The sequence below is a fragment of the Poromitra crassiceps genome, assembly GCF_964638095.1.
Source record: "Poromitra crassiceps genome assembly, chromosome: 1".
Taxonomy (NCBI): Eukaryota; Metazoa; Chordata; class Actinopteri; order Beryciformes; family Melamphaidae; genus Poromitra; species Poromitra crassiceps.
The window spans coordinates 27,779,807-27,792,793 of NC_139623.1; the positions used below are offsets into that span (position 1 = coordinate 27,779,807).

The following is a 12,987-nucleotide window of genomic DNA, read 5'->3' on the forward strand; positions in this document are numbered from 1 at the left end:
ATTAATATTATTGTATGTTTAGTAATGTAATGATGTACACTACATTCACATGTAATGTACATTTATATTATATAGCGCTTCACTGTTGTTCACTGTTGCTTTTGACTGTGCTCAAAGACACTTTACCAACTCAGGATAAAACAACTTTAATAAAGAGAGAAAATATTAAAATAGATGAGAGAGAAAAAAGATTATAGGTCAAAAGCAACCGTGAAAAGGTGGGTTTTGAAGGCTTTTTTTTGGAAAGAGGATATGGGTATGAAAGACGATGAGTTTTGGCCTGTCAGATGTGACTGGGGAGGGCATTCCAGGGGGATGGGGCGGCTGCAGCAAGGCCCTGTCAGAGGCCCCCTCTGTCAGCTTTAGCAAAGAGATACCTGTGATGCTTGTCAAAGTGGATATACATTTTATGATTATATTCAGACAGACAGTGACATGGAGATTTAAATGGTGAGTAAGAAAAATGGGGGGGCCAGACCCCCCCATTAAATCTGCCAATAGAGCAGGAGAGGCCACCCTGCATAATGTGAGTTGCAGGGCAGCGAGCCTAGGAATCAAGCGCACGAGATGTCTACTCTTGTAAAAGGGTGAATAGTAAGACGTTAAAGTCTTCAATGTCTTTACAGCAGACCACAGTGATCTAATACTGCAGGAATTTGTGAGTTTGGAGTTATGAAGTTCTATTTGGGTAGTTGTGAACCATATTGAGCATCATTATGAAGATTTGACATACCATCTGGCAAAACACAACATTCAACAATCATGAATATGTGGATAACTCAATTTTGATTCAAGAAAAAAACCAAAACCAAATTGTTTCATTTGGATTAGTTACTGTAAACCAATACCTCAGCTGCACAGTGAAAGCTTGTGTTCAGTTCTTTTCACAGCTGTTTTGACAGCAGTTATGTTACAATGTGCCATTATGACTGGCTAATTCCTATTACTGAAGACAGATGTTTTTCTTCTATAGAGACAATGGTGTATGGTCAGAATCAACCTTGGTTTTTGACAATTGCACCATCTCAACTTTGAGTTGGGCTGCTATTAGCTCATTCAATGAGTTGAGACTCTCCTGCCCCAGGAGTTGAGAGAAGAGTCAGTTTACAAAACTGGTGACATTTCAGCCCTGTGCTTTCTGTGGGAATATTGAAGCACAGACTAACTGTTGGAAAGCAACAGAAATACCTTGAGAACAAAATGACTACAAATTAGGCCCGGAGGGAGACGTCTGATGTAGCTTACTGGTCTTGGGAGAGGCAGATCATGTGCTCAATCAGCGATGGCAGTGTGCAATATTATGGCACAGAGATTACATATTTTCTCAACTAGAAGTGCTGCAGAATATACAGTATATTACACATACACACACACTTCCTTGAGCCGGGTTGTAACATTATATGAGGGGAGTCGTACACCGAAGCAAAAGTTAAAACAATAATTGATTAACTAAAACTATAAGGGAAAATAACTAGACAACACAAACTATGGTAACACTTTACAATACTGTAACACAAAAATTGGGTAGTTACTAAGAAATAAAATATATATATATTTTTAAGGAAGTAATCATTACTTACTGGTTCGTTAACATGGTAACTAATGGTCAGTTACTAAGCAACTACCATTAAGGAACTACCTATTAACTATTCAGGAACTAATCATTAACTATTCATGAACTAATGGTTAGTTCCTGACTAGTTCCTCAATAACTACCCATTTTTTGTGTTACAGTATTGTAAAGTGTTACCCAAACTACATTAAACAAACAAACAGAACAAAAGGTGCATCGGCGAGAATGGATTTTGGATTTTTTTTTTTTTTTTTTTTTTGCAACAAACACATCATTTGCAGCATATATAGGAAATGAAAGTATGCACAAGCATAGAGCAGCTGCATTGTCCAGGTGCACCCAATCGGCCTAACGACCCCAACACCAGGACAGCAAGACAGGACGAGGAGGGGAGGGGCGCTATCACACTAAGATGTTTTATTACAGAAAGTGTATGAAACCCATCATCATCAGTATATAAATGGGAGCTAGGGCTCTGTCTGTCGGTTTGTTTCTCTGTCCCACTGTGATTTCTGATTTCATTGGCCACACAGCAGCCGAGCTGCGAATGCGAGCTGCAGGGCCAGCTTGGCGAGCTGCAGGATGGGTGAGGCCACGCAGCACGGCGGGCAAGCCTAGGAATGGAGCATGCGTAGCCCTAGTGACCAAAATAGTCAGAATACATGATGTGATTGTGTTACTTATGGTTGGAATACTAGTGAAAATACAGTAAATGATTCCCCTCTTTGCTGAGGACCCCACTTTGAGAGCCACGTAATAGAGGGTTAAACCACCCCACACACTCCTCTCTTTTTCCTTTTTTTTAGTGGGGCATATCGGTATATATTGAAGATTGAGGTATGTCTAATTTTATATTTGGAGTGATACAATTTAGGAAGAGCCTGAAGAGGTGATCTCAGTCAGAAGGATGGCTGTTGGAAGACATTTAGCAGGCTCTTCGATGACAAAGACTGCTGGACTTGCTTTTGTTTCATGACGGTGACGTTGGCACAGAAGACTGCAGGGAAGGACATTATCAGGTAGGCACAGCTGCAGAGGGAAATGTTTGCTCCTCAACCATGATTGCTATGCAATGTTTTGAGATGCATAGAATAGCAAAGCAATGCTGAATGGGTTGACTGCAAATGTCAAGCTAGGACACTGCAGGCAGTTCCATCAAAATCAGCCAGAGATGCAGTACAAAGACGACATACTTTGGTCTACTGAGCAGTGGAAAAACTTTTGATGGTTTGATGAGTCACCCTGCTCTCATCAAGCACACTAAAAGAAGTCTGCAAGGCCGAAAGCTTGCACAGTGAAGCATTCTGGTGTCTCTGGGTCTGGGGTGCGTTTCTCTGTCACTGAATCAGCGTGACATGACAACACAAAAGCATTTCTGGGTGCCACTGCAGCTGAAAGGTTGTGTCAAACAAATGTTAATATCTCAAAAACTATACATCACATCTATTTTGACATTCATTATTTTGACAGCAGAAGTAGCTAAAGGGTTGTAGATTGATGTATGTATTGACTTCAGTATGTAGGGTTAAAGTTGTGTGAACTGCTGCAGTTTTAATATGTGTGAAATTAGTAAAAAGTACAACCTGCTAGAGTGAGACCCACTCAAGGCTGACTCCACAGCCGGCTGGTATCCCATGGACCCCTTAGGCGGGATCCCAGGTACACGATATCTCACACATAAGCACCTTATGTGGCTGATAGCACTATGTTGTATTGTTGAATGTCAATGATGTATGTATGGTTTTTTCCCTTTCTTTTCCTGTGTCTGAGCCTGTTTGTCTTGTTCGTATATTGTTCTATACTTTTTTTTAAATAAAGTATATAAAAAAAAGGCTGACTCCACAGGGCCTTATTATAAAGGCTGAAAAAAGCATAAAACTTAGACTGTGACTAGATCTGAATTAAGGTGATGGAGTCCTAAAAGTGGTGACTCGTTTAAAGTTTAAATGGAGTGTCTAGCTTAAAGTATGAAGGAGCAGTTAGAGTCCAAAGAGGGCATGGATCCCCCATGAGCTGCTGTTTAAAACAAACGGCAGTTCACCCGGCCGTCAGTCTGTTCAAGCCGTTTGTTTACCAACGTCCTGCTCCCTCATATAGCAGCAAATAAGCGATTATGAGTGACTGGTCAAACTTTAGTGAAGATTTTCTATTCTGATGGGAGACTCCCAGGATGAGAATGCTCTCATCCATGGGCACAAGTCCTCACTGAATGGTTTGATGAGCATGAAATCGAAGTACACCACATATCATATAGCCTACCACTAGTTCTGTGAGCTTCTTGAGAAGGCTTCAACGGGCCCTTAGCAAAATGAAGAGTACCGGTAGTTTAATTCCACTGTAACAGCTCTTGGTTTGAGTAAACAGGACGCAGAGAGTCTCAACTGATGCTCCACGGTTTATTGATTGTCACATCAGGTACCGTAGTCAACACCGTGAAAACTATAAAGAGTCAAAACATATACAACATATCAATATAGTTTCACATCAAATTAAACAGTACATGTAATTTATTAACAAGTTAAAATAACTCAAAATACAGAATTTATTAAGTAATTAACTCTTAAAATACTTCATCACCAAGTCAAAGTGCCAACAGATAAAGTGCAAAAGTTCAAATGGAAAAACAAATCTAGTTCACATTCGGACAAGGTAAATTCAATAAATTAGTCTTTAAAATTGATCAAACTACACCTCAATTTAATCCATACTCAACAAGTTAAAGCTAGGCAAACATCAATACAAGTCAATGAGGTACCCCCGCCAAAATGAACATAATACATTCACATTCATACAATAAGCAGGGCCTGTTGATAATGCACACACATTTCAGCGTACCTCGTTCCGCTCACCAAGGCTGTTAAAAGGGTTTACCGATGCATCTCAGAGTTGGACATAATGGCACACTACCAAACAAATAGAGCAAAGACGAACGTCACAATCGACTTGAATGAAAACAAAAAACTCATAAAGCTCCTGTGTAGTAAAGGCAATTTGTTCTAAACATACCTCAAAGGATTTTAAGTAGATCTCTTTCATCTTGGTTCCAGGATGGGTTGGTGTTTCTCAAACCATGCTTAACTTCACATCCTTACTGGTTGCCATCAGCGCACTAATGAGGCCACCAAGACAGGAGGTGATATTGGTTCTAGAAAATGGGGTTTCCTAGTCACATGACTTGACATGAAAGGGCAACCCCGCCTCGTCTGCCATCTTGTATAAACTTACAGGTAAATATCCCTTTGAGCTGTTCCAAGTGCAATCAAGGGACCAAATAACTACTCACGTGACAAAATAACTCATTATAAAGGGAATTAACCAATTACACAAAAGTAAACAAATAATTAATGACAATAGGAGGTAAGCGGTCAGTTACACTCCCCCCAAATCCCATTATGAACAACCTTAGCAAAATGTACTTATCATATGGGATTTTCAGACTACATCTGACCGCTTAGTTGAATCATTCTGAGGGTACAATGTATGCGTTGTCGTGTGTTGCATCTCTACTGAGGAAACCTCAATCTCATCCCTTACCTCCTAGTCCAGAAAATCAAAACTTAACACATTATATACATAGGCCTGCACCTTTCTAAAATAACCTAAATCAAAACAAAGACATTGGTACAAACTAGCCATCTTAATCGACCGCTTTATATTTCAACAAACTTGAATACTCTTGGTGTCGATTTAGCCGTAGCGACAATGATAACAAAGTAGGCTACCATCATGAAGAGAATATAGACACAATTGACTAATTCTCAGGAGAACTCAGCGGCAACACTCTCCTTGGCAGTCCACTAGGTGAGGAATGGAAAAAGCTTCTCCCTCCATCACTCTGTTCACCTTTCTGGAAACAGAAGACCTCCACAGATTGTCAGTCTGTTTACTGACTCCAATCCACCAGATCCAGTCCAGCACTGCCTGTGTTACCAGGTTCTTACGTGGAGGAAACCTGTACAACTCCAATTCCACTGAATCTGTAAAGTTCTCTTTCTCTAGCCCTGGAAAGGCCTTGTTGGGCAGTCTAGTGCTCTCCGTCTCAAGAGGAAAATAAACAACTTCTGACTCTTTCCTTTCCTCAGGAAACACATTCACAGGACAAACCACCTTCTCAGACTTAACAGCTAAGCCTCGATCACCTTGGTCGAAAACACCTACTGGTTTCTGCTCCTTCTCTAGGGTTGGCGCCACAATGCTCCTTGAAGGTTCAGACTGCTGTAGCTCTACCTTGTCTGTGGTGCTAGACTTTTCTCTTACCTCGAAAGAGTCAAAGTGATTCTGTGTCTCTAGCTGCAGATCTTTAGCCTGCTCTTCTACATGTAGCAGTTTAGGTGGACCACGATCCTCGTGTTCGACTACACGCTTGACCAGGCTGAAATCCACGGCCTCTGACGCCACAGGTAGGGGTTGAAAAGAGACAACTGTCGAGATCCTTCCTGGATTACCTACAGCCTCAGGCTCTATAACCTGGACTGGACTGCAGCCTAATTCCTGATCAATCTCAGACTCTGGAGAGCCCACTGCTTCACCTACCAGCATTGTTGACTCAGCCTGACCACCAGAGGGCTCTTCTGCTTCTTTCTCAATAATTTCTTTTCGCCTAAAAACAAGAGCAACCGTCTCCTCAGTCAGGACTGTACAGACCTTCAGCCTGTCATCAATATCTGCAGTTGTAGCCTGGTTCCGTAGAACGTGCTCATACCGAAGGTGTACAATGTCATGTCTTGTGCTAATTTCTTGCTTGATTCTATCAAGGTCATCAGAAGAACAGTAGGCCTTCAACTTTGTCCTGCTCTCTCTCACCGTCCGTCTCCAGGAATCATAAGTTTTAATGAATGCTAATTTGTGCCTTTTGTCAATCTGATCTTGCTCTTGACTCTTCTCTGCAAATGTTCTTAGTTTTGGCTTATCCATTTCTGTGTCAAGGGGTTTGCTCGTTTCTTCTGCATGGAGTAACATCTTGTTTGGTTGGCTGGTTTGCCTATTCGACAATGACTTAACTATAATGTGTAGTATGTCTGGTATCAACGAACCTCTATGAGTAGTGACTTTAACCATAATACGATACTTAATACGATACTACCCACACCAGACATTTACAAAACACATTTAGACCCAAAGTATTTTAAGCATAAACCAGGCTCCAAATAAATGTCATCAGCACAAGTGCTGCAGTCAAATCTGAAACTACATGTGCAAGGGCATGTCTCTCATAGCAGCTGTGATGCAGGCCTATGGTGCATGATACAATTCTTGCCTGACAATTGAATGCCGGTTAGGTTGACTTTGATGATGGTGAAGGATGAGGATGATGACAGGCTGGGTAGACGTCTCAGATGCGGGTGTGGGGGGGGGGGGGGTGGTCGAGTTTTCACTGTAACAGCTCTTGGTTTGAGTAAACAGGACGCAGAGAGTCTCAACTGATGCTCCACGGTTTATTGATTGTCACATCAGGTACCGTAGTCAACACCGTGAAAACTATAAAGAGTCAAAACATATACAACATATCAATATAGTTTCACATCAAATTAAACAGTACATGTAATTTATTAACAAGTTAAAATAACTCAAAATACAGAATTTATTAAGTAATTAACTCTTAAAATACTTCATCACCAAGTCAAAGTGCCAACAGATAAAGTGCAAAAGTTCAAATGGAAAAACAAATCTAGTTCACATTCGGACAAGGTAAATTCAATAAATTAGTCTTTAAAATTGATCAAACTACACCTCAATTTAATCCATACTCAACAAGTTAAAGCTAGGCAAACATCAATACAAGTCAATGAGGTACCCCCGCCAAAATGAACATAATACATTCACATTCATACAATAAGCAGGGCCTGTTGATAATGCACACACATTTCAGCGTACCTCGTTCCGCTCACCAAGGCTGTTAAAAGGGTTTACCGATGCATCTCAGAGTTGGACATAATGGCACACTACCAAACAAATAGAGCAAAGACGAACGTCACAATCGACTTGAATGAAAACAAAAAACTCATAAAGCTCCTGTGTAGTAAAGGCAATTTGTTCTAAACATACCTCAAAGGATTTTAAGTAGATCTCTTTCATCTTGGTTCCAGGATGGGTTGGTGTTTCTCAAACCATGCTTAACTTCACATCCTTACTGGTTGCCATCAGCGCACTAATGAGGCCACCAAGACAGGAGGTGATATTGGTTCTAGAAAATGGGGTTTCCTAGTCACATGACTTGACATGAAAGGGCAACCCCGCCTCGTCTGCCATCTTGTATAAACTTACAGGTAAATATCCCTTTGAGCTGTTCCAAGTGCAATCAAGGGACCAAATAACTACTCACGTGACAAAATAACTCATTATAAAGGGAATTAACCAATTACACAAAAGTAAACAAATAATTAATGACAATAGGAGGTAAGCGGTCAGTTACATCCACTATTGTTTAATTCACTAAATGATCCCATGTGACAGAATCTAGAATGACTGACTGGCTGCACTCACACTCATTCTTCCCATAATGGGGATCCTGGCGACAAAAATCTTATCAAATGGGGGTCCAAATTAGATAGTTTGTGTCTTTTTGGGGGTTGTGACTTGAAAGTTTGGGAACCCCTGCCATATGACCATTGCCGCCCCTCTCACCACATCTCAAATTGATTGGCAGTTTCTGGAGCAGTGCTGAGAGGTTTTCCACCACTGTCATCAAAACACCAATGGTATTTCTTGTGGGAGAATGGTGTTATCTCTGGTGCATTAAAGCTGTTCTTGTGCCTTGTTGTGGACTATCACACTAGCAAAGGAGAACATGTTTCCTTTATTTTGGCAATGTATGCTATTAACATGTAGTAGGCTATTTATGATAATGACATGTAACAGTATGGGTTATTATTGACAGAAGCAACGTTGTGTTTTCAAGTTTGGTTCAAATCTTCTTGATCTCAATTCAGATCAGATGCCATCATCAGTGTCTGTATTATCTGCCCAAAGGCATTAAAAAGCAGGATGGTGCTGCTCCTTGTACTCACTTCCCTTGTGTCTGAAACAGAAAACAATACTTCAAAGTTAGTCATCACTGAAATTAATGAGTCAATCAATACATTTACAGGAGCTGGTCTTGGCATTAACACAGAGATATACAATAATATAATACAGTATAGGCTACATGACATGGAAACCAAGTCATCAGTATATAAATCATCATAATCATCATCATCAGTATATAAATGGGAGCTGGGGCTCTGTGTCTCTGTCTGTCCCACTGATGACATCATCAGTGATCACCCCAGCCCCAGTCACCCCAGTCCTTCAACAACTCCACTGGCTTCCCATCTCCTCCCGGATCACCTACAAAATCCTCATCATCACTTACAAAGCTCTCCACCAACTGCCCCCCCCCCCCCCCCATATCTCACCAACCTCCTCTCCCCCTACCAAACCTCCCGTTCCTGCCGATCCACCTCTGCCGGCCTTCTCTCCACCCCCAAATCCAACCTCTGCAGTTTCACCGACAGAGCCTTCTGCAGGGCAGCTCCCAAGCTCTGGAACTCTCTCCCCCCAGACATTAGAGAATCAGACTCCCTCACTGTCTTCCAATCCCGTTTCAAAACCCATCTCTTCTCCTCTGCCTTCTCCTAGCTCCCCCTGCCTATCCCTGTGTGCCTGTGTCGTGTTTGTCCATTGTATGTTGGAGTTACGTCGTCCCCGCCCCTTTAGTGTTTCTTTTTGTAAAGCGTCTTTGAGTCCTAGAAAAGCGCTATAAAAAAAAACATGTTTATTATTATTATATGATGTCATAAATTCACAGTGATGATGTCATCAGTGATGTCATAAATTGTGACATCAGTGATGTCAGAGGCATTGTGACATCATCAGTGATGCACACACACACACACACACACACACACACACACGTGTGCACGGGCACACACACACACACACACACACTCACACACACAAGAGACAGACAGGCACACACACATGCACACACGAGACAGACACACACACTGATCAGTGATGATAATAATAATAATAAACATGGGTTTTATATAGCGCTTTTCTAGGACTCAAAGACGCTTTACAAACAAAGAAACACTAAAGGGTCGGGGACGACGTAAGTGCAACAGACAATGGACAAACACGACACAGGCACACAGGGATAGGCAGGGGGAGCTAGGAGAAGGCAGAGGAGAAGAGATGGGTTTTGAGGCGGGATTGGAAGACATTGAGGGAGTCTGATTCTCTAATGTCCGGGGGGAGAGAGTTCCAGAGCTTGGGAGCTGCCCTGGAGAAAGCTCTGTCGCCGAAACTGCAGAGGTTGGATCATCAGTGACATCACTGATGATGTCAGATGGAGAGAGACAGGGAGACAATCAATAGGGTAGGCAAGTAGGGCTGGGCAATATAATCGATACAGCAATATATCGTGATATTTTATTTCCCGATACTGTATCGATACTTGGACACCAAGTATCGCGATATTATTATTATTATTTATTTATTTTTGCAGGCCATGCCATGCCAGGCCTCTGCATCTGGTGATTCCCACCCCTAATCGATTCTGTATCGATATTTCCCATATCGATGCGTTCAGTAACACTCAACACTCAGTAGTTTTGACTAAATTTGTCCACTAACTTATCAGTATAAAGTGATGTACATATTATTACACTACCTGGGTGGTAGTACACAGTGTGTTGTATCTTTAGCTCTATTATTTAATTTTGAATAAATTCTGTAGAATATCGCAATATATCGCAATATGTATCGCATCGCAATATATCATGATACAATCGTATCGTGACCCAAGTATCGTGATACGTATCGTATCGTGAGATCCTTGTCAATACCCAGCCCTACAGGCAAGGCCACACAGCAGCCGAGCTGTTGGTAAGGCCACGCAGCGGCCGAGCTGAGAATGCGAGCTGCAGGGCCAGCTCGGCGAGCCTAGGAATTGAGCACACGTAGTACACGAGATGCCTCTGTTATAAAAGGGAGCATGTGGGCAATGTTCTCTGTTTCAATTTTGTCCTGGAGTGATGTCATCAGTGATGTCACTTGAGCAATTGTGCAGTGTGACATCACTGATTATGTTATAGGCATTGTGACATCATCAGTGATGTCATAAGAGTAATTGTGATGTCATCAGTGATGTGAAGTTGTGACATCATCAGTTTGTGACATCAGTGATGTCATAAGAGCAGGTGAGCTCGCACAGCGGGCAAGCTGCAGGGCATGTGAGGCCGTTCTGTGGCCGAGCTGCATAAGCAAACTGCAGGGCGGGCGAGCCCGCGCGAGCCTAGGAATCGAGGCGCGAGATGCCTAGTAATATAAAAAAGTAATACATTCATAAAATAAAAGCTATTTGCAAATTTACCATTAAATAGTTGGTTAGATAACAGCAGAAAGTATGAGTAGCCTACATACACAAATGAAAAACATGAAGTTGAGGTAAAATATAGGCTACAAAAACCGAAACGTGCAGCTATATGTATAGCCTTTTTGTTTAGCAGCAAAATAAACAAATAAACAAATTAATTAATAATAAAATCACTCGGCTATCGATATGTGTCTCAGTGTCTGCGATGCTCAAACTACAACCAGTCTTATGGATTTTTCGTGGTGCTGGACCAAATGCTGCATGCTATTTTGAAGTTTCTCTTATTTTTCCTAATCCTAATTTAGGATCACAGTTATATTTTGTAGTAATCTATGAATGAGTGTGCTGCCGCTGCCGCCGCCTGGTAAAGTTTTGGTGGAGGAGAGGCGTGATTGAGACAAAATGTTCCTCCCTTTAGCTTCACAGGCGGCAGGCAGGCGGAGTCTGCTGCCTCCAACTCATTTTGAGCAGGCTGCTGTCATTGGTCTGCTCTGGGTGTGGTTTTGCAGTCAGTACCGTTAGCAGGAAATCAAGCGGCAGCCCATTTCACTTTCAAGCGAAACAAAGAAAAAGCCGTCGCCTTGAAACATTTCATTAGCTAACTACTGAAAACAGCAAACTACGACCGTCTGGTTCTATTCAAAACAGAGGGCGTTTTATTGGCGCCGTTGTTCTGATGGGAAAAAGTTTTTTTCGTGTCTTGTTAATTGGTGTAGCCTGCTAACTTTATTATTATTCAGAACCGGACCGGAAAGAAAGATGCCGAAGACGGTAAGACTAACGTTATTCATCCTAATCTGAGAGGTCTGTAACGTTATTCCTCCTATCATATCTAATGTGAGAGGTCTGTCAGATTCAAATTCTGTCATCTATCTATCTGTCTCTTTCTCTCTCTCTCTCTCACACATAACGCTACATAATATTCGTGTTTGTCGTTGGTAACTTTAGCGAGTTTACACGTTGTTGTATATTTATTTTTATTTATGGTATCATAGGCTACACTATTTCTATAGGGACTTAGGACCGACTTCTAGTAGTTGCTGTCATATTGTCTTAACGTTATCCTACTAAAATGTAATCACTAGCGATTTTCCGTTATGTGCGTGCGTGTGCACGCGCGCGCTCGTGTCTATTAATTAGTCCTGGTCACAAAAACCACTCATTTAGGCTACGCATATTACTGTGTTAACAGTGTGATTACCATTGCAGATCCTTTCCCCCAACTTTGAAATCACATTAGCTGGTTCCATTTTCTAAATCAGCTCCGCTCTGAACGGAAGCGGTGCCCCTCCACACGGTGTGGTGGCCTGACGTAGCATCAAGCTAGTCCTCCAAATCTAGGCCTCTTTCACTGAGAGAGGACTAGCCAGCAGGGATTTGAGCTAGCCTAGGCCTATCATATATTGCACAATTGTGTTCTCCCCAAAGCTTGTGTCTTATTTGGTGCCATGATGAATGAGAATGTTCTGCGTTTTATTATTCACATTCCATTAAAATAGTTTCAGTCATTCATTCATCAATTAGAGTAGACAAACTGCCCCCACTGTTGTGTCAAAGTTCAGACAAACAGCATGTTAATCCATGAACTCAGTAGGTTATTTTATTGTTTTCGCTGGAGCAGTTTCAGATTAGGCTGCTGTCTCAGTTGTCCGGTTTCTATCTTTGTGAAAGCTGTTCACGCTCATAATGATGCTACAGGGCCCCATATAAAAACAAAACATTATTAAACACACAAACGTGTGTAGCTGGAATTTTTTCTTGGCTTATGTGAAACTATACCAGTTATTTTAGTCCTTTCGGTAGTCAAATGCCTTAAAGGAGACTTCCAGTTTTTTACACACCCGGACCTTATTTCCAGCTTTAAATATGATGTTAAACTCATCCAGATAACTTTGGTTTCATTCGGATCGACCAGGAAGATATTGAGCCCTGAGTAGAGTCCTGTAACGGGCCAAAACGGGGCATCTGAAATGCTTCTATTTACATCTTGTAAATGTCTTATTTTCTGACACACAGTGGCACATATCCTTATTATGATAAAAGGTAGAGCCTGCAC

At 41.6% G+C, this 12,987-nt stretch overlaps 1 protein-coding gene across 1 annotated transcript in view; it reads left to right on the forward strand.

The window, feature by feature from the left end:
• The first annotated feature begins 11,460 nt into the window (after positions 1 to 11,460).
• The window catches only part of LOC310788365 (moesin-like), a 42,496-nt gene continuing 40,969 nt past the window's right edge, over positions 11,461 to 12,987 (forward strand). Inside the window, exon 1 of the mRNA XM_083649931.1 lies at positions 11,461 to 11,702. Coding sequence (XP_083506057.1) covers positions 11,691 to 11,702 — 12 coding nt within the window. The 5' untranslated portion in view covers positions 11,461 to 11,690. The remainder of the gene's footprint in view (positions 11,703 to 12,987) is intronic.